The 22638-nt window shown below is 39.1% G+C and overlaps 1 protein-coding gene across 7 annotated transcripts in view; it reads left to right on the top strand.

The window, feature by feature from the left end:
- PIK3R1 (phosphoinositide-3-kinase regulatory subunit 1) overlaps nucleotides 1–22638 on the top strand; it is a 64906-nt gene that overhangs the window by 34635 nt on the left and 7633 nt on the right. For 5 of the 7 annotated variants that reach the window (XM_075446831.1, XM_075446828.1, XM_075446830.1 and 2 more), the window contains 11 exons: nucleotides 2571–2663; nucleotides 4367–4441; nucleotides 7053–7184; nucleotides 8072–8273; nucleotides 8473–8552; nucleotides 19172–19274; nucleotides 19960–20058; nucleotides 20184–20364; nucleotides 20822–20947; nucleotides 21990–22132; nucleotides 22409–22585. In XM_075446831.1, the coding sequence (XP_075302946.1) occupies nucleotides 2571–2663; nucleotides 4367–4441; nucleotides 7053–7184; nucleotides 8072–8273; nucleotides 8473–8552; nucleotides 19172–19274; nucleotides 19960–20058; nucleotides 20184–20364; nucleotides 20822–20947; nucleotides 21990–22132; nucleotides 22409–22585 (1411 nt within the window). Of the gene's footprint in view, nucleotides 1–2570; nucleotides 2664–4366; nucleotides 4442–7052; nucleotides 7185–8071; nucleotides 8274–8472; nucleotides 8553–15199; nucleotides 15619–17538; nucleotides 17811–19171; nucleotides 19275–19959; nucleotides 20059–20183; nucleotides 20365–20821; nucleotides 20948–21989; nucleotides 22133–22408; nucleotides 22586–22638 lie in introns of those variants that run through there. The other 2 variants (XM_009936173.2, XM_009936165.2) reach the window with 2 other exon arrangements.

Raw genomic sequence — 22638 nt, 5'->3', positions numbered from 1 at the left:
TTCCTCAGTTTCAGTTTAGACGGTTGACTGTTGCTGCATGCTGCTGGAATTATGAGATGGGCATCTTTGTTCAGAGATGATGCAACTTCACTTAATGTAACTAGCTACATGAGGGAGCAGAAAGTTACTTTCATAAGTAAAAATACATAAAACTCTGTTCTTAAAACCTGTTCTTTCTCTGCTACCATGTAAGGGATGCATGTTATGCCCTTAGCATTCTGTGAGTCTATTAGTATCTCATAATTTGAGTATTTTCATAGCATACGCTTTGATATGACTCCGATCTGATAATTTATTATTTTAATAGATTTTCCCTCATCCTAAAATAGGTTCATAATTTTGGGTCTAAAAGAACTATTTGATCTGAATCTTATAAATCAGATGGTCTGTATTTCAGCATGCCTCAGCAGAGGCTGTTTGGAGTGCAGCATCCATTTGAGCCCAAGTTGTGTTTGATGAAGCAGATATGATGTTAAGTTAAAAGAGATGTTCCAGGTGGAACCTGAAAGTGGTTTGAAGATGTAAGGAGATGAAAAGTCCATTCCTTCACTGAGCAGTTTGTTCTGTGTTAATAACTATATTGGAGATCTGTTGGTCAGCTACAACTATGTGACATGTGATTTCTTTGAATTTAGCTTTTAATCACAGTGTTATACTGTCAACTATCTGAAAAATCTTTTGAGTTTATTATGGCTACTCATTTGCATTTTTCAGCTAACTGTGGTGTGACCAAGGAAGGAAGTAGAGTGGTTTTTAACAGAACCTATCCTCTAAAAAGCTGTGCAGACAATCCTTAGTTACAGTGCTGTCATTTGTTGCTTTATCACATGAGTCTAGTATCAGATATTCCTGTTTTTTTTCCCAGGACTGATAATGTAACTAGTGTGTAGTCATCTTACTTGTCCTTTCAGAGTCTGGATTGGGCATTCGAACTCTTTTGATCCTCAGGAATTGCTCTGATTTTCCTCGAATCATTAAAAAGTAACATCAGCAGGCCAAAGATCTGCCTAGGCAACTCTTTTGGGACTGCTGAATGCTCATTTTCTGGGCCTCTTCAGTTAAACTGCTATGATGAACAGATGTTTTTCTAATGTCCTTCTTAGTTATGAATGGAGTGGAAAGTATTCCATCATTACTGTACCATCATTCTGCTTCTTTTTGCAAGTGACATATTTCGAGTGTCCCAATATGCTCCACTTCCTTTACTAGTTCTTAATGATTATTCATTTCTCTCCTCAGTTTTCTGAACTTCCAGACTTCTTCTGTACCTTCCTTGCTGTCTTACTACTTCTAAATTGTTTGCATTTTTAGAAAGTTATATAGTTGTTTCTTCCAGAATAGAATGAATTCTCAGCCAAAATTGTCTGCTTTCTCTTTCTCAGTTCTGGTATATTTATATTTTTGCTATCTCAAAGTTTTTCATTAAAAACACTCTATTCATATTTTGCTGTTGTGGTTTTTTTTTTTCTTTTTCTCCTTCTATGTAGTTATCCTAAAAATTTTCTTCAGTTTCAGTCTTGTAGATATACAGTGTGTGCATGTGCGTGCATGTATGTATATGTACGCATGCAGGCACATATGTGTGTGTGTGTGTGTGTGTTAAGCATTGCTCTCTGTTTGTCTGTGGTGAGTTTAATTGGGCAGAGATCACCATGACTTAGGCAACTGGCAATTTTTACCTCAGTGATTAAGCTTTGTTGACCAATCAGAATCCATCAAACAATGCCAGATGTTTCTGACAGTAGTTTTGTAATATCTGTATGTAAATGTTCTTGCTTTCCAAGAGTTAAACATGACCACTCTAAAACTTTTGAATTACTCTTTTGGCAAAAATACAGTGTTTAGAGATAGATCATCCCTCACGTTACAGAGCCAGAACATTCCTTTATACAGTATGTTTTCTCCGTGATGAAACTAGATTGCATGAAAACTGACTTTGTATAAAATCCGTTTGCAGGCTGGTTTGAATCTGCAAAATGTCCCTTTCTGATCATATCACTATTCTTAACCAGTCATTGTAGAAAAGAAAATTCCTGCTTCAAGAAAACTATACTGTTAATGGTATTATGCTTGAAAACTGACAAAAAGCAAAAGTTACTGAACTTCCGCATGAGTGTGAAATACTTGTTTCTACTGCTATTTCAGGCATTTGTAAGTGTGTTTTACCCAGGGCATCAGCAACTCCCAGATGGTGATGTGTTTAGCTCCCTCATCTGGTGCACACTGAGTGTAAATTTTTCAGATCAAAAGATTTTTTCATTTTCTTCCTTGCATTGTATTTCTGCCCATCTGCAGACTGCAAACTTTTATAGTGTTTTCTTTTCCTAGGCAATATGGAGGATGATTCAAGGGCTGACTGAGGTCCCTAAAAGAAAATGCTGTAAATATGCAATTGTCATCATTTATATTCAGCTTTCTGATTACTTGTTGTTATTCTCATTTAGGCCTGACAAGTGGGATGTTTGTTCCATATTTAAAAATTAACTGGTTGCATTATGCGTCATGAGTTTCATAAACAGAAATTGCATTCAACTATAGCTTGGCTTATTTTTCTTCTTTCTCTTTTACAGCTTTTTCACTTCCAGATCTTACAGAGCAGTTCGCACCTCCTGATGTTGCTCCACCAATTCTCATCAAGATAGTGGAGACAATTGAAAAGAAAGGTAGGCCAAAGAATGATCTATCAAGATTTTTGTACTTATCTGAGCCAAAACTGTAGAATCTGATCCAGAGCTGACATCTCCTGTATCTAGAGCTGCTAATGTATCACATTACTCAACAGATATGATATAATCTTATTTAAGGTTTGTTGCATTTGTTTCTGCTCAGTAGACGCTACTTGAACTGTAGGAACTAAAACAAAGCTTACCTCAAATGACATTTAATAACTTGACTAATATAAGTATTATTGGAAGGTAAGGGAGAAGGTTTTGGTATTGGTTTGTATTTTCTAACCAATAAGCACCTTATTATAACCTAATGGTTATGGAAATGCCATCATAACATTGAATTGGATACACAGCTAGATAAGTAATATTTTGCCCCAAAGTGGGACAAAAAAATAAAAGACTTATATATGAAAAACTTTCAAGAACAGTTCTTATGCTTCAGGAGCCAGTTTTTATTGCTGCTGTATGCTGAGCCAGCCAGTGTTATTTTTAAGGTTTTTTGCTCTCCTGCTTTCCCATGTTGTTGTCTCTCCATTCTTTTGAGGCTTTCCTGTTTCTTCTGCTATGTCCTGCCTCTTTTGCCTTATTTCTCTCCTTTCCTCTGATGTCAATTTTGTAGTCCTGGTGAGGTAAGGAGCATCTAGTGGGTCCTGCTCACTCAATGGCCTTACAGCTGAGGAGCAAGAGGGGAAGTGCTACCCTGATTGGATTCAGGCTGCGGTCCTTGGGGCACAGGTTCTCACATACTGCTCTGACACTTTAAGAGAGCATAAGCCTTTACTGAATGAGTAGGAGGTTGCTAATATCCATGAGAAGGGCCAGTATTTAGCAACAGTTTGCGTAAGTAACCATTGCTTCCAGGAAATGCCACTGATACTATTAAATCATTGGTGCTCTGCATCCCTGGGTGTGGTGTCCTTCCTTGTGTCTCCTCTATTTTCTCTGAAGTGGGGAAGTTGTAAACAGTGTTTTTCACATGAAAACGCTGTATTGGTGTCTTTTATTCAGGTGGTTTGTCAGACATATTATGTGACATATAGAGACATTTTCTCTCACACCAGTGATATGACACTCACCTTACATACACTGTGAGTTCTGTGGATTGTCGAAGGTGACCTAAGGGTTACCTGTCACATAGAAGGGGCTTTCTGTCTCTGCTGACTGCATAGGGTGCCAAAGGTTAGGCACACTTGTAACTTAGAAGCCTTTAAATCTTTCAAGCTAATTAGGATGCATTAGAACTTTTGTCATGTCCCTGTCCCATTCCTGTGGGATGGCCTGGCTCAGGTTGCTTACTTCTTACCCACTTGAAAGACCTGGTGTTTCCAGCTGGCATGTAGAGTGTAAAGGAGTATGTTGCTCTTGCACGCTGTTTTCTTCCCTGGGGTACGTGAATCTGTTTCCTAGTCCTGGCCTTCTATAGCCAGCCCGTAGACAGATGTACAGAAAAAGGTAGGACTGCTGGCATATCTGATCTTCCTTGGCCAGCTCTTTCTACAGACGTAGAAGTTTGCATGTACAAAGAGGTGTCTTACAGCCTTAAAAAGCAATCACATTCCATACTGTGGTAGGTAGATGGTGGTGGGAGAATGTTGCTAATTTATACTGTAATTACTTAATTGAAGAAAACAGAATTATCTTTTGTCATGGCAACGGTCACTGGAATATTAATGTATCCCATCAATTTTGTTTTGGAGGTCTGGAGTGCTCAACTTTGTACGGAACACAAGGCTCAAGCAGCTCAGCAGAATTAAGACAGATTCTTGAATGTGGTAAGTACAGTTCTCTTACTTAAAGCACTAGACAGAGCCTGTTCCTCTTTTCTCTGTTCCCCTACTGAGCTTATATGTATGTGATGGTTTTGAATAATGTAATATTAAAAAGACAATAGAAGTAAAAAAGGTTTCAACTTTTACGCTTAATATGAAAGGTATTTTTCACTTTTACAGGTTGTCTTTTTCTCATCGCTTCACTGCATGTTTTTTTTCCCAAGGCTAATTTTTTTAATCCTTTCTTGGTCACTTGCTTGTTCAAGGACTGACAATCTAGCTGTGCAGAGAAAAACAAGGTGTTTTGTTCAGAAGCAAGATAAAGATACGCTATTCCTGTAAGGCTGCAGGTTATTATTTTGTAAACAAATGTCCATTTGTTTACATACAATTCTGTGTGTGCATTTTTTTGGTCCAGTAAGTGGAGAGGCAATAGCTGCACATTCCCTGCCTGCTGCAGAGATGATGCTGGAAGTGAAAGAGAGAATTGAAGTAATGTTGCTGCAGTAGGCTGGGTTCTCAGGTTTTTGAACAGTAAAATGCAGCTATACCACTAACACAACACAACCATTCAGGTTTCCTGAAATGTATTTCCTTCTCTTTTGGTACGTTTTATTTCTGCTTCAGGCTGGAATAGTACTGGCGTGGCAAGACTCAGTTACACTGTGTATCAGGAGATAACTGGAGGAGGAGTGCATGACCACGCCTTTGGAAGCTGGGGTACAATGGGGGTGTACGCTTCCACTTGCGTAAAAGAGCATTGCAGTTATATTTTTCAGTCCAGATAAATACAGATTTTCTGTGGGACCAATATGAATGTATCTTTTCATATATCTGAATCCTTTTTTAAGTCTCTGAACCAAGGTGTGCTTTTGTGAAGGGTTCATCTGTCTCCTGAGATCGAGAACTTGTGGTTTACATGTATTCTTATTTAAAATGTAATTAGGTTAGAGAAAAGAAAACAGGACCATACCCTTTAGGAACAGTGTATCTTTCAGAGTTCTCTTTAAGATAGGATCAGAATCTTCCAGAACTGAGCCAGTGCAGTGGGTGTCCAAATCCATGGATACAGACAGATCTCATCTCCTCTGCCTTCTCTCTTTGAATTAGCAAAGTGCTAATTCACAGAGAAAAGTTGGCTTTGGTCTCAAAGTTGTGAACTGTATCAGCGTGCTGTTCTGCTTATGGTTAAAACGCTCTCCATATTAATTGGATAACTGCCTCTTAGCTTCAACACAGTGCCATCTAGCTCCAAAATCAAAGCTGACATGCATCTGGCCAACTCAACAGATGGAAGAGTTCACGTCTGTTTATGACATTACACCCAACTAGTTGCAGAGTACCACAAGTTTGGTCTTACTGATGTATTTGTTCTAATAATTTGGGATATACTTCAGAGACTGAGTCAACACTGAATGAACTAGGATGTAATTTGGCTTGTGAAATAAAAAACGTCCGGTGAGCAACAAGACTAGTGATAACTATTTCTTGTGAATTTGTAGTTGGATTCTCTGACACATAATTGCTCTTGTAGAATTCATACCCACACTGCAAGTTTTTTTTTTTATCGTCTGAGCCATTCATAGTGTCTTTTTTCTCATGTAAATTCTTTGGTTTCTGATAAGAATTGAGCTTATACTGCCAGATTTCCTTTGGGGAAAACAGAAAGGATGTGGAGGAGCACTGAGATTCTCACTACCCTCACTTGGGTGCCTTTTTTGACAGTATGTGTAGACACACCACATATCTGGTTTCTCTGTTTCCCTGTTGAATTTGGTTCAAACTGGCCAAATAGGTTCAGGAGTTATTTTACAGGGGACTTGGCTACCCTAGAAAGTTGGTCAACATTAGTAGCTCTAAATTCTTGTACCAGATGTGGATCTTTGTAAACATTTAGGGCTTTACTGCACCAGAGTTTCATGAATTCTAATTTTGCTTGCACTAAGTAAGTGTTTCTGCATTTTCCTATTTTTATTTTTGCTGCTGATATTCCTTGCTCCATGCTAACAAGTAGTCCTTTATGTGACATTCCCCAAACCTTATCCCAAGTCATAACTATGCTGGAAGAGTATCAGGTTTTACAAGATAAATCCTGACAGCTGCATAAAACACCAGGCACCCAGTTCTGCACGTGTATATATCTACAGACTTGGAGCCCCAAGTTGTTAGTCAAACTTCCAGTCATAGGAGAAGTAGCTACGAGTAGAGAAGTTGCATCTGCCTGGACCCTTGATTAATACTTAATTCTTATACAAAATATTTACAGGTAAAACAGAGACCTGTTAAAAATATTCTATGTTCCATAACATTGCCAACGTGCAGCAAGTCACTACCGTTATTCTGAGTTCAGCCCTGCACTGTATATGACAGAAGGCCACACGCAGCTGTGGAAGCCATTTGGTTCATCATACGCCAAAGGCTTGGGCATGTTGTTGAGCACTGTATGTTTTTCATCGCAGAGATGTTTCTTGGTGCCTTACATTCTTTCTTACAAGTTGTTCCCCATAAACCAGATATAAGTTAGCAGTTTTGGCTTGGTATAAAGCCCTAATACCATGAGCCTGTATATTTTTTCCAGTTTCTATTTTCTAAAAAGTATGTTGCTGTTTCTTAGATGCCACTTCGTTGGATTTAGAGACGTTTGATGTGAACACTTTATCAGATGCTCTGAAGAGGTATCTCCTGGACCTGCCAAATCCCATCATTCCAGCAGCTGTTTACAGTGACATGATTTCTGTAGCTCAAGGTATGATTATGATGTTATTTCAAAGGTCAAACGAAAAAGCTTTTATTAGGATTCTGAATATCTAGTGGTCCAGCTGTCACCCACAGAACAGGAAAGATTCTGCACAGCTTGGCAGCATCTCAGAAAACATATACACCTTCACTATTTTTGATGAAAGCTGTTTCAATTCAGATCTAGACAGGAATTATTTACTTACCTATTTAGGTAAACATAATGGAAAATACAAGGGATAGCACAGTTCTCTTCATTTTAGTAAGTAGAATGACTATAGAAAAACTGGGAGGGGGGAATCAAGGACTTATCTGTATGTAGAAAGCTAATTTTTAACTTTTTATCAGTGCTGACAAAGTAAATGTATTAGAGGTCATGGTGTTCTGCGGTACATTGGGAGCTGCAGATTACGAAGTGAGAAATACATGCATGTAAGATTCATCATCTGCAGCGGTCATTTCAAACAAGTACAGCTTATAGACTTTCAACACGTGGGCCAAGTATTCTGTTCTATATCTCAGGACAGGATATTGTTACTGGTAACCTTCAAAGTTAGAACCGCACCTGTGAGACTTATCTAGTGCATCTCAGAATTACCCAATCATGTGTGACGCTAAACACAAGACAGACTTCTACCAGTACACTCTGAACACATTGTGGTTTTTACCAAAATGCATATCTGTTTCCATTTGACTTTTAAGTACTTGTTCTTTACTCTTCTCTGAGCATTTCACTTTTTTCAAAAGAAGAAAGAAGTCTTATGGTATTAATGAACGACAGAATTACTATTTGTTTTCTGTAAAATCGATGCTTCCAAAGGAGTCGTATATAGTTTCATTTTACTTGTTGCATGTTCCTGTGCTGATATCAAGAGCCTTTTATCTGTTTGCTTGCAGAAGTGCAGAGCTCAGAGGAACATGCTCAGTTGCTGAAGAAACTCATCAGATCTCCAAATATACCTCCCCAGTACTGGCTCACACTCCAGTATTTGCTCAAACATTTCCTCAGAGTTTGTCAAACCTCCAGCAAAAATCTCTTGAATGCAAGGTCTCTGGCTGAAATTTTCAGCCCTCTGCTTTTCAAATTCCAGCTAGCAAGGTATGTGAGTTATCTTTATTATATTTTGTACCGTAAATATGGGTTAGTTGCATACAAAAGTAAGTTTAATGGCTTAATTTTCTGACCTTACTTCTAATGTGGAGGGCATGTTTGTGAATTTTTCCAATGTTTTTTGAATAATGCTAACATAAACTTTTGCATTCTTCCTAGTTCTTACTGTCAAATCCATCTCTTGCAGCTCTGATAATACTGAACACCACATAAAAATTCTAGAGGTTTTAATCACAAGTGAATGGAATGAGAGACAGCCTGTACCAGGTAAAAAATATTGTTAATTTAAAAGTTATATAGCTTTGTTTTCTTAAATATTAAAATTCAGTGTCAGGACAGTAAATGCTCATTGTTTTTCATTTTTAATCAAACTAAATACAAAAGTGCATAATTACAGAACAAAGTAGAAGTTGTTCATATGTTCTGTAGTGGTGTGCAACATTTATTTTATAAGAAATTATCTTTTTCATTAAAATCATTTTAATACCCATAGTGTTTACAGCCTTAGGACTTTAATTTCTTTTTCACTAAACAGTGAATAGGAATTTATGTATTTTCAAGACCTGTACACCAACAGGGTGCATATCATACAGTGGTGCTGGTGGTCGGGTAAATTCTGGAGATTTTATTTAACTCTCACTCTACCCCCAGGCAAATTTTCTTTAGAACTACGTTACCCCATAGAGATCATCGGAAGAAAGTACTATTTCCCCCTTTATTTACATATGTGTATTTTTTACTCCAGAGACTCAAAAGATTTGTTTATCAACACAGAGAATACTAAAACCCTATTCAGGAAAGTTAGATAATACTTGTATTGATTCTGTGAGTTAGCATCTAATTTAGTCAACCGACAGTAAAACCCACCTCTAGTTTATGCAAAAATCCCTGGGTTAAAATTGCATATGTGGTAGGAGCAAGGCAGAGTTGCTAACTATGTGCAAATAAAGTTATTAACACAGGGGGACTTTTGATGTTAGCTTAAAGTAATTCCTTTTACAGTTTATTAACAGAGAATATCCAAAGGATAGGGTGATGGTGAACAGAGCATTGCTCTCCCCCCTGTCTATTCGAAGTACAAAGTAAAGTTCACGGCAGTAGTATTTGTAGGACTGCTTAAGATTTGGAGGGCTAGAGCACAGCAGCAGAAAAACAGCAGCAGCAAAATGCCTTATTTCTCCTGTTTCAGGTAGATGCATTGTATAATCCCGTTTATCAGCTAATGAAGATTAATTAAAAATGACTAAGATTTTTGTTCCTACTGCTTTGATTGGAAGGCTTTTCCAGCCTTACCAGCCCTATTAGTTAGGAACCTTTCCCTAATATTTAATGTACATTATTTTCAGCTAGTGTATACCTATTTTGTTTTGTTCAATTTTGTCAAGCAGGCACTTACAGAATCACTGTTTTTTTCTTCCTAATGCTTTGTGACAACCAAGACCATCCAAATGTTTAATGACTATTTATCCTGTTTTACTACAAATCAACAAATAACTGCGAATTGTTAAAGAATTATTTTCTTTGCTACCTGTTATAAGCCTTAAAAAGCAGAATACCTTACTGAATCCTCTGATGTTCTGAAGAGTTTGCTAAGAGGATTTTTTTTAGTTATATGTTTGCAAATGCTTTCGAGTATGTAAATTTGCATGGCCAGAGGCACTGACTGGGAGGTTGCAAAGGTAGGGTTAGTGGTGAGAGTTTAAGTTTGAAAGTGAGTTTTGTAAGTTGCACTTAAGGGATCCCTTGTTTGCATATCATCCATGTGTTGGTGTTAGAACTACTAATGAGAACAAGGAGTCTAGTCATCCTGAGAGTATCATTAGGGCGCTTGAAGAAGTGTGGCTGTATCCATCATATTTATAGGGTTTGACACTACATTAACATCTGTAAACTAACATCTCCTTTTTTTTAACATTGCTTCTGCGTTAATTAATATTTTGTAATGCAATAGTTTATTCTGAGGATCCTCCTGAGATTTTTCATATGATCTGTTACAAAAATAGAACTCCTCCTTCCCTGTGCATTTCAAAGACCACCCTGGGCAGTGGATGTTTTTTAGTAGAATATTTGCACATCTATTAATATGGTGAAAAAAAACTCAGATACAAAGTTTCGAGCTTTGTAGTCTGTGGTTATCTCACCTCTGCTCTTAGGCATGTAAAGTGCTTGCATAATTTTCAAAAGTTGAGTCTTAATAGAATGTTATGTGAGTATACAGGCTTAGGACATGAGTCCATTTTCCACACCAAAATCATTCAGTGACCTGGTCATCTGAAGTGCTCTGTTTTTATAGTTCTTGTAGAAGACTCTAAGATGTATTTTTCAGAGTTATCATCTTCAAGATTATTGCTTGCAGTGGCTTGAGTTTCCATGAAAAATGCTTAGAGACATTGTAATAAAAAGAAGATTCCTAGAGAAGATCACATATTTGTCAGTGTTCTGAGAATGACAATCTATAGTAGTATTTTAAAAGTGCAGAAGTTAAGAGGTTTTAAGCAGAAAAATCTTACTTGTCAAAAATACTGTAATGACAACTAAGCCATAACAGGGAAGCCAGTGCTGCCAGGTTTCTTCTGTTTCACAGGCTGGAGTGATAGCTTCCTCCTTTCTTTTTTCTTTCTGTTATTCTCAAGCCTGGATTCTGTCTAAAACGAGCTGTGCATGAAGTTTTAGTGGTATCTTATGCAGTACGTAGGTACATTAAATGCAGCATTGGAGATAACTGATCTGAATAGGGTGGAGATCCTTGCGCAGCTACGAGGTTTTTTCTATCTTTTTAATCACAGAACAACTCTAGACTGATTGTTTTCCTCTGTCGCAGTGTTCAGCAGCAAACTATGTGTCTTAGTTTGTGAATTAGGGTAATGCTTAGCCCTCCACAGAAGTTAAAGTACTAAAGTTAAAATACCTGCTGTGCCTCTGGGTGTGCTAAGGGAATACAAAGTAACATTGCTGGAGAAGTAAGGTTGGAGAAATAGTTGGTGTTTTGAATAACTGGTAACCAGATCTGTTCTCTGTTTCCTGTCTCATTCTTCAAGTTTGTCAGCAGGTGAGCCAAAAGATGGTGTTAGTGGCCAAGCTGGGTGATTGAGCATCCTGTTTTAATGCCCCAGCGTGATGAACAGTTGCACAGGCTTTAAAGAGCAATGCTGATTTTACAGTCAGAAACAAAAGTGCATGTCTCTAAATATGCTATTCAAAACAGTAGTATTAGAAGAATGTATCTTAATTATAACAGATTATAGATAGCAGTATTGCTTATGTCTCACAGAATCACGCACATCATGTAGAGGTGTGAAGGCGCATGTGCTTTTAGAGGTAAATACTGAAAAATAGGTTCTGTCTGTAGGCATAGAACACTGGATGTTTTTTTTTCAGTTCATTTTCAAGGATCGTAAATTCTCGTGGGTTTCCTGTCTGGAGGAGGCCTGCCCTGGTTGCTGGTCCCAGGGCTGTCCGTGGCGCCCGGCAGGTGCTCGGGCAACGCGGTGGGTTTGGAGCTGGTAGCTGGAAAGACAGATTGTGCAGAGGAAGGTGGGGCAGCGGGAGAGTTGGGGGGGATTTCTTGGGGGGGAACTCGGAGATGAGGGTGCTCTCAGGTCAGGGGGTGTTAAGGAGCATGGAGTGGCTTTAGGTGTGTGAGATTAAGAAGTATTGTACCACAGGAGGGCAAAGAGGAAGAGGGCCATGGCAGAAGAGCGAGGGGATGTGGGGAGCTGGTGGGTGACATTGCAGGCAGACTGGCTGGTGGGGAGCAGAAGACTAGCTGCTGCAGTGTCTGGAAGGAGCTGCTGTCCTGTACGGGCAAACTGAAGCCTCTGATGAAGCTGCTTCATCTAGACTGTCTACCCCAGTTTACTCCCATTTTCCAGACTTGTAAATAATGGCTCAAGCTGTGAAATATTGCAGTTGCAAGTGTGAAGAGGTAGGTTTTACTACTTGCAGGGTCATAGCTAAGAAGGAGTGAGGTAATGAGACTGCCTTCCACGGAACTGCTCACTTCATGGTGATGGGGTGACAGTTGTGGCAGTAAGATGCAGACGCTTTGCTTTTAGCTGCATAAAATCATAAAATCGTAGAATCATAGAATGCTTTGGGTTGGAAGGGACCTTGCGAGGTCAGCTAGCCCAACCGCCCTGCAGTGAGCAGGGATGTCTTCAACTACAGCAGGTTGCTCAGAGCCCCGTCCAACCTGGCCTTCAATGTTTCCAGGGCTGGGGCATCCACTACCTCTCTGGGCAACCTGTTCCAGTGTTTCACCACCCCCATGGTAAAAAATTTCTTTGTTATATCTAGTCTAAATCTACCCTTCCTTAGTTTAAAGCCATTACTCCTTGCTCTATCGCAATAGGCCCTGCTGAAAAGATTTTCCCCATCTTTCTTGTAGACCCCTTCAGGTACTGGAAGGCTGCTGTAAGCTCTCCCTGTAGCCTTCTCTTCTCCAGGCTGAACAGCCCCAACCCTCTCAGCCTTTCCTCATAGGAGAGGTGCTCCAGCCCTCGGATCATTTTGGTGTCCCTCCTCTGGACCTGCTCCAGCAGCTCCATGTCCTGCTTGTGCTGGGTGCTCCAGAGCTGGACGCAGGACTTGAAAATATTAGCAAGTGTGGTAGCATTCCCCTTGGAATCAGACACAAAGCTCCCCTGGACCACTGTGGTGGTCAGACTCAGCCCATGGTCCTGTCAGTAGCGTCCCAGGGATGCAGATACGTAGGAACGCTGTCCCCTCTCAGGACTTTTCTGTGTCATGCCATGGGCTTGGCTGGACTGTCGGCAGTGCTGAGTGTTGTGTGGAGAGAGAGGGAGGCAGGCCGTCCCGGGGACAGCCGGGTCCGGGAGCGGGAAGCGGGCCGTCGGGGCAGAGCCGGGGCCGGGTCTGGGAGCGGGGAGCGGGCTGTCCGGGCAGAGCCGGGTCCGGGAGCGGGGAGCGGGCCGTCGGGGCAGAGCCGCGGCCGGGTCTGGGAGCGGGAGCGGGGAGGGGGCCGGTGGTGCGCCCGCGGTCGGCTCCCGGCAGAGGGCTCCCCTCCGAAGCGAATGGGGCCCGGCCCTGCGCCCGGCGTCACGGGGCCTGGGAGAGCGGTGTGCTGGGTTTGGGCTTTGGCGGTGAGTGGTCTGTGCCTCGTGTTTGTCAGTGCCTGACTGGCAGTGTCGGGTAGAACTGAAACAGCGTGTACGACGTCATTAGAAATTTATACGCACTGATGTGTGTGTGTGTTTCCGTGCGATGTGTAACATGTGTGCGTGTGTAGCACACATGCAAGACTGTCAAACCTGATCAGTTCTCTTCCTGCTGTCATACATCATTTTTTAGAAAAAAAAATGCTTTACAGACACAGCAGTGTGAGTGTGACCGCAAAAAATAGTAGGTTGCTGACTTTCTGCAGGTACAGATCTATAGGTCCAATGGGCACCACTCAAGGTTCTGAAATTTTAATTTAAATAAAAGTTAACATAGTGCAATTGTGTGAAAATGCAGGGGTGCACGTGCCAGTATCTTTTTTTGACAAGACACTTGATTCTCTTCTGCAGGGTGATTAGGAACTCGTTTTTGCACACAAGGCACTGAAATTAAAAAAAAAAAAAAAAATTGGACTTAGGAGCAAAGCCTTATCTTTTATCTCTGTGTGGGTACGTGTGCTTTTTAAAATGATAAACAATTCTGTGAACCAGGTTTGGGTTGCCTTTTCTCCTTTGAAAATACACTTCTGTATTGTGGCCCTATAAACCAAAAAGAATTATCAACCCCTTCTGTAATTTTAACAGTAAATAGGAGACATATCAGTTACTGTCAGAAGCTGCATTAGTTTGGAAACGTGGCTTACCGTCTCCATTTGAAGTAGGCTGTACCTTTATGGCTGTGCTGCTTTAAATTATATATATAACTGACAGTTGTTCAAGTAGGCAAAGTCTAAAACTAGGAAAGCTAAAACTAGGATTGTTATAGGCGAAACTAATCAATCAACAGAAAAACATCAAAAATCCACTGCAGATATCTGGGATTTCGTTATGAGGTACAAGTGGGTTTGGTATGTTGTAGCATAGGAGGATTTTGGTAGGTGGAGAGTTCGGGATGTGAAAACTTTTCAATGCCATTTGACTGCTCTAAGGAGCACAAGCTGATCTCAGGGAACACAGCTACCAGGCGTTCTCACCGTTTCCAGCAAGTGGGAGGAAAATATTAATCCCCTTCGCTTTTTTCTCTGAATTGAATCTTGTGGTCTGCTTCTCCTTTCACTTCGAATTTATTTCCTTGTAAAAGTATAGCTGGCCAAGCAGTTAACCTTTTGTAGGCAAAGGGGGGCAGACTCTTCAGTTGCTGCTCTGTTCCTTTAGCACCAAACACTAAGCTGCTCCCTCTCTGCACAATCCCTTTTCCTGCCTGCCTGTCCAAGAAATGAACAATCCTGACGTACTGGAAAACACCATGGGTACAGACAGGTGTTTTTTCTACTGTTTTCAGTTTGTAGGAAATGGATAAAATGCCTCAGAGCATCATGCGAAGTGTCTTCAGGCAGCACCTATATTTCTGATCCGGCGTGAGTGTGTAGGAGGTGATGCTGTGCTTGCAAGCAGGCTATTTTGCTTGCACAGGGCTGCTTTGAGAGATGCAATTCTTTTCAAGGAAGATTTTGGTTCTGGTGTTTTTCTGCAGTAAGTTAGCCACTTCCTGTATTTGGCTGTTCATGGTGTTGCTTCAGCTTTAGTACTGCACACAGCAGCCAGTGACAGGGACTATTTTAAGGCCTCTTACAATGGTCTTCTCATTTACTTAGCTAAAATGAGAAAGTTAGCCCTGCATTGGCCACTTGTTAGCTGATGACAACTTTTACTTTGAATCTGGCTCCCCCTCCCCCACCTGAAATCCCTGGCTCAGCAAATATTTGAACCTGCCCAAGTTAATCATGAAACTGAGATCTTTATCTGAGAGAGGCGTGCAAGCTACCGAGGGTGGCGGTTTCTTTCTTTTTTTTTTTAACAGTACTAAAGTCAGGTTCACTTTTTAATGATGAACTAGAGTAAGTGGATACCTTCTGCACAGCACAGAGCTTTAAGCAGTTAAGAAGAGAGAAAAGGCTTGGATTTTCTCACTGCATGTTACAGCTTTTTAGGGATTTTTTATGGAACATTGGTTGCAAAGCAGAGCAATCTCCGTTTTTGGTGTTTGTTTTTTTTTTTTCTTTGTAGCTTCAGAGAAGCTTCCTAGTAAAAGGAGTTTTGGGGGGAATTTTTGAGCAAGATTTTTGTATGAGGAAATCAACAAATTTTTTAGGTTACTGGATTGCATTTTCAGGCTGTATTACAAGGGTGAGCATTTACGATGCATAATTTACAAAGTAAGTGATTTTGAATTTCTGTATGTGTTTTCTTCGTCACCTTGTGGAAGTATTTTAATATAACTGATTACCACGTAGAGCTTTCATGGTCTTAAGATACGTGAATGGAAGTCAATTACCTCAGTACCTCTCCAGGTTATACAGGGAATGGGGGAATCGCCTGTCTGCCTCCTGTCTTTTCTTGCCTGCAAGCTAGGCTAATCTGAGCTGAGCACTAACCTGGTTGTACAATTGTGGGCAGTCCAGAATTTGGCCACCAGTGAAACCCTGGAGAAGTAATTTTTGTTGGAAGACTTTATTAAATAGTGTAAAAAATCTTACTGATCCCACATGAGACCTAAGTGCAGCAATGTAGTCTTTGTAGGAAATCTTTATAACCTAACTTAAATAATTACTTTGGCAACTCAACTGCTTGGGTAGCAGGTGGGCTAAACCTCCAAGTTCAGTGTTTGGACTTGTGTCTGGGATGATTTTACGTATCCTATTTCGTTTTGGAAATGGAAGGAATCTTTGGAGCATGTCTACCTAAACAGGGAGGGGAGAGTCTACTTCAGAATAAATTTAAGCTTGCTAATAAGGTATAAAGCAAACTAGCATGCATTTTTTTGTTGCTGTTGGTACTGCGGACATTCTTGTATGTTAATGCTTGTCTAAAAGGGGCAAGCTGCTGAGGGGCACAGAGAGGGGTTAGATAAGTGTGAAATATTTGGGAAGGATATAAATTGCATTCATTTTTTTAATGAGTATTTGTGAGATAGAGCACATTTCAGCCGCAGTTGGATTTCTTGTGATATAGGCACAGATAGTTGCTACAGCTACTCTTTGTTGTGGTTATTTTTCGTATCTGGTTTTCTGCCCCCATAGATTATAGTGAGTATAATGCATTCGCATTGCTTTACATAGCATTCTGCTCTGGAATTAATAGTCTATTCTGTGCATGTTTCTTTCAAGAGGTCTGAGAGAGTTACAGTCAGTGATGGGGGGGAATTAAGAAGGAATATTTCTAAATGGTAGGAGGATACTGATGACATAAAGCCAAATGAGGAAGGAGACACTGACAAGGGACTCTTGCTTTTAAGAACAGTTGACTTGATAGATATCTCGGTGAGAACAGGGTAGAGAAACAGTGTGAAAAGGCAGTCTAAATCTTGTTGTATCCTGACAGACTGGATTTTTATGTTCAGCAAAATCACGTTTCAAGATCTTGCTCGGTTTTAACTTTCTTCCATGGTTTAGGCAAGTCTGCTGAATGTAAGATTACAGTACTTGGCTTTTGGATTTCAAAATGAGTTAATCTAGATCAATAGGAATTGGATTTTATTACATAATGATAAAGGGGGGAAGATATCTCTGCAGTAAGCACTTATTTATATAAAAATACTATCAAGTATATCAGACCTGTGTGTGCATGAAGAGAAATCAGCACAGTTCAAAAACATAATCCATATTTCATTATGTGGGGATATATATGCCTCTGTGTGTGCATATGTGCAAAAAGGGTATGTAATGGATACACACACAGAGTCACACTCTTTTCCCTTCTGCATCTGTAATATGTGCAGTAGGTCCAGAAGCCTTTTACACCTTTTTGCACGGTAAACTTCAGGCATCCAAGCAGGAGAATGCGGCTGACATTCTACCGACCTACTTCTAAAGGGAGCTGCCCTGTGTGTGTGTGTGCATGTGTTGTGTGCGCCTGTGTGTAAGAGCTACGTGCTGCAGCATATCAGCCTTTTGTCATCCTGCCAGGATTGGACTGTACCATGCTGCAAAGACAGGAAAATGAGCTGGGAAGGCAGGCGAGAAGAGCCCACTCACTCCTTTTGTTTGTAATACCAGGTTTATATTGCAGTTCTGCTAAATGTAGATTCTTTCTGAAACTGAAATTGTTTTAAGATTAATGTAGAACAAAATGATGAAACAGGAGTGGTCTGGTGACATTATTTTGACATGATTGGCTGAGGATTATGATGTAATAGGTTACAGTGCAGCCCCTTATAGGTTTTAAAATGAATTCCAAGACACCATTACAAAGAGAGCCTGACTCTTTTCTTGTATCTGAGCTTACTCAGTGAAACTCATACAAATGTACAATACTGTTTGGAATATGGAAGAACTGGATATGGAATATCCTAAGACAGATATAAATTGTGGCACAGACTTGATGTTTTACATAGAAATGGATCCACCAGGTAAAACTGCAGTCTTATTATGGAGGACTTAATTCATTTTGTTTTTTACAATAGCTGCTGAAAAATTCTTACTGGATATGTAGGATTTCTTTACTTTGGCATTGATACAAATAGGTTTTCCTTTTTTTGATAAATTAGAATTAAATTGTCGTTTAGTGCATGGTTATAGTAATCAGAATCATAACTTGTAGAAATACCTGTCTGCTTACTTAACTGAGTTTTTACTGAACTGACCTGTTTCTGTTTCTGTCAGATGTAGTTCTAGTTCTGCTATTATATCGTAAAAAAAAAATGTATTCCTTTTATTATTTTTTGTACTGTCTCTATTCCATGCTTTGACTAAAAAGAGATGCTGTAATAACACTTTTATTTCCTGAAACGATGATTACAAATCATTGTTTTGGATCGTTTGATGAAAAATAGATTTTAAAATCTAGCAATATTAACTGGATACCCGATATTGCATCATTATTTCGTATTGTATGAAAATACTGTGCTATCTTGATATTCATTGCAACTTTAGAAACATTATCTTTTGTAGCCGGTCATAATACACAGGGCAGGGATGCTGATAAGGAATGATGTACTTAGTGGAGAACTGAAAGAGCTGGGTTGATTTTTAATCCTGATTCCAAGGTAGTCCCCCTTGCTAGTAAGTCAGGAGTGCTGCAGTATCTTCTCTGGCACCCACTGGTATACGTATGCAGCTTTGACATTGTGAAAAGGGGGATGTGGTTTTTAATCAGTCCTGGCATTTGGAACGCAATTTATTCTGTAGAATACTCAGATTAACACAAGGGATATTTGGGTCACAGATGGGTTACTTGAAGTGTTTTTTTGGCAAATCATCACACGGAATGCTGAGGATCGCCAAAAAACATTTCTTCTTCTTAAAATATACAGTATTGCTGTGGGTTTGCATCTTTTATTACTCAGATTCTAGGTGAGGAAGCAGCAACAGACCTCTAAGATCATTACATGGGGGAAAAAAGAAATCTTATATGTTTCATTATGTATATTTACCTGGAGATAGTGGAAGAAGGTAAAAGCAAACTTCAGAATATTTTTTTCTCATATGCTTTCTTCACAGGGGGAGGAGATGAGTATGATATTATATTTGGCTTAAAATATTTTATTGCAAGACTAACATACTTTTTTGAAACAGTACATCTGGTTGAACTGTAGTGTTTTCAGTAAAATACCTAAATTCCTCTAATGTCTTCTAAAGACTGTTAGTGATGGAAAACTGTTTTGTAACTATGCTTTTTTTTCTCATTCATGTAATAATCTGTGATCTCAAGAAATATTTTGTCAGGTTTTCAGTGAGTTATAATCAACTTTTTTTTTTCCCATTTCTGCAGCACTGCCTCCTAAGCCACCAAAACCTAGTAGTGTAACTAACAACGGCATGAATAACAACATGTCATTACAAGATGCTGAATGGTACTGGGGAGATATCTCGAGGTAAGTCAGCTCAAGACATGTATTTCTCATGTTTGGCTTTATGTTCTTGCTATGCTATTCTGTGTGTATGTATTATGCTTAAGTATAGAAAAATTACAGTTCTAAGAGCCATTTTTAGGATATTTTCCAACACAAACATATTATAGTTGATTCTATTCCAAACATGACTAAAAAGTTACTGGCAGTCAGTTAGAAGGTAGTATGGAAAATGATTGTTCTATTGCTTTGAGACAGCTATATGAAATGCTAGCATGAGAAGACAACACCAAGAAATAAGTGTTTTCTGCTTGTCTTTCATGCAGAACCTCAGCTGTAGGCACAATAGTTAACAAGCCAGACTAACAAGTGCCATGTATTAGCAACATTTTTAACTGTACTATATATAGGTACATAAGACTGGCACTGGCTGCTCCCAATTGTGCAGGCTTGTATGAACAAGCAGAAGGACCTTTGCATTAATATAATTTAACGCCAGCAGTGAAAGGACATAGGACATACCATTTTTATATCACAGTTGTTCTCCAGCAATGTTAAATAAGCTATTGAATAACTGTATTTATTATTATGGTGATCAAGAAGGCTTATAAAAACCACTTATTTTAAAACACAAGAATTTAGAGCACAGTGAGAGGATAAATGAGTGAGAAGTAGCTGAAGTGATTGGTTACTTTTGCTTTCACTTTAGAGAAGAAGTAAATGAGAAGCTTCGAGACACTGCTGATGGTACATTTTTGGTACGAGATGCTTCAACCAAAATGCATGGGGACTACACACTTACGCTACGGTAAGATTAGTTACACTAGGTGTGTAATACTTGACAGTAAAATGCAATACTGCAGTTAAAATACAGTGTTCTTTAGGAAATAGTACTTAAAGTATGCCTAACTTTTCAACAAATTTGATTTGCAGGAAAGGAGGAAATAACAAATTGATCAAAATATTTCATCGAGATGGAAAATACGGCTTTTCTGACCCGTTAACTTTCAACTCTGTGGTCGAGCTAATAAACCACTACCGGAATGAGTCTCTAGCCCAATATAATCCTAAACTGGATGTAAAATTACTGTATCCGGTATCTAAGTACCAGCAGGTAATTTGGTCTCTTTTCTTTGTGTTTCACTTGAATACAGAGAAGTTGGTGCAGAGCGGGGAGTCATTTATCATGAAGAGCTTCAGCTCTGTTAATATTTGAAAAAACAAAGTGGGTATAAAAATGGATGTTTTTGTTTAAAATCAGCTATGAAAACTTTAAATACTGCAGATAAATTATTAAGAAATAAGCTTATGTTAATAAATATCCCACTCATTAATGATGAAATATATCATTTTCGGTCTACAGCTGAACACTAGCAATGCAAAATTGCTTTTTGTCATTAATTTCTCATTTGCATATTATGCATATAGTGTGTTATAAGTCCATATTGATGAAAGAGGAGTCATATTTACCATGTAACTGTCTAGGCATTTTTAAGCAGTTTTATCCTGAAAATCGGTGCGATATAGTTTGTCTCTTTATGGAGTATCTTTCCTTCTGCTCATCATTCCAGGATCAAGTTGTAAAAGAGGATAGCATTGAAGCAGTGGGAAAGAAATTACATGAATATAATACCCAGTTCCAAGAGAAAAGCCGAGAATATGACAGACTTTATGAAGACTACACGAGAACATCTCAGGTGAGCTAGATTTGAAACAAGAGAGAGTGGAAGACTTCTGTAGATTTAGCAGAAGATTACTATAAATTCATACTGCCATCTTCTTCTGTCCTTCTCCCCCTCCCTTCCGCCACCACTACCATTGCCCAAAAGAGGAAACATGTCTGAGCTGCTTGCTGAGTGTAGTAGAGTAGCTTACTCGTGTTTTAACAGTCACCACCTGTAACCTAACCCTCCCTGTGCCCAAGTCTGACACCTACATCCAAAGCAAACACAGAACTGTCTTGATTTACCAACACGTCTGCATACTGACCTCGTCAAGCTGAGTTACAGTTTTCAAGATATATTTGCACGGAAGCATTGTATTTTATTGTTAGTTTTTGAAAAGTCTGGTTTCATCTATGCAAGGCAAAGAGATGGTGTATGTAGATACAGGGCAGGAATGAAAAGCTGCCCCTATCTTTCTTTCATTTGAATCAATTATTAGCCAAGTCTTGAAGTGGCAGTGAGTTAGTACTTTTTTACAGACCTGGACTTGAGACTGCTTCTTAAATTGTGCAGGAAATACACCTGAAAGTAGTTGAAGAAAGGTGCAGAAGTGCAGGAAACTTGAACTACTGATTTAAAAGAGTTTGCTATCAACTAGATATGCAGGGGTAGGAGGATGGACTAGGTGACCTCTTGAGACCTGTCCAGGCCAATGTCTTACACTTTTATTTCAGAAAGTCCCTAAGGACATTAGTTGATACAAAGGGCAAAATGCATTGCCATAAGACTCTAATCATCACAAATAAAATTTATTTGTACAGAACAAAGATTGTAGCTGGCTCTTTGTCTAACAGTTTTTCTTTGTTGGAAAACTTCATCATGGAAAGCCTCATCATGTTAGCCTTTTGCACAGGCCTGTTCTCTCTGTGTTTTAAGGCTCTGCAGACAGAGTGTGTTCTGGTAAAGGGGTACTGAAGTCTTCTGTTACAATATACTGAAGTGTTTCTGTGATAAAAGCCAATGAATCATCCCCTATGTCTGATAACAACTGTAATAACAATTGTTTTATTTTCAGGAAATTCAAATGAAAAGAACAGCTATTGAAGCATTTAACGAAACAATAAAAATATTTGAAGAGCAGTGTCAGACACAAGAAAGATACAGTAAAGAATACATTGAAAAATTTAAACGGGAAGGAAATGAAAAAGAAATACAAAGGTCAGTATTTTATTTGCATTTCAAATTGTATGATTTTGAAGAAAGAAACAATGCGAAGTATAGATCTGCTTAAAACTAAAGCAAGATGGCAAGTTCAAAGTTGTTCAGTTGTAAGCAAAGCAACCCTCAAATGGCATAGATGTGAACTCGCAAAATATATAGCTACGTCTGGAGAAACAAATCTGTTCTCTTGAGGGTCTGCATTGCTAAGTAGCAGATTATAAAGTTATGAATAAGACATCATCAGACTGTAACCTACCATATTATTCCATTCAGAATTATGCACAACTATGAAAAACTGAAGTCTCGAATAAGTGAAATTGTGGACAGCAGGCGTAGATTAGAAGAGGATTTAAAGAAGCAAGCAGCTGAATACAGAGAGATAGACAAGCGTATGAACAGCATTAAGCCAGACCTCATACAGCTGAGGAAGACAAGAGATCAGTACTTGATGTAAGTATCATTATGAATTAACAAAACTTCTTTTTTTTAGAGGTTTTTTTTAA

This window comes from Opisthocomus hoazin, chromosome Z (assembly GCF_030867145.1).
Source record: "Opisthocomus hoazin isolate bOpiHoa1 chromosome Z, bOpiHoa1.hap1, whole genome shotgun sequence".
Classification (NCBI taxonomy): domain Eukaryota; kingdom Metazoa; phylum Chordata; class Aves; order Opisthocomiformes; family Opisthocomidae; genus Opisthocomus; species Opisthocomus hoazin.
This window is presented reverse-complemented; position numbering and strand designations above follow the sequence as displayed.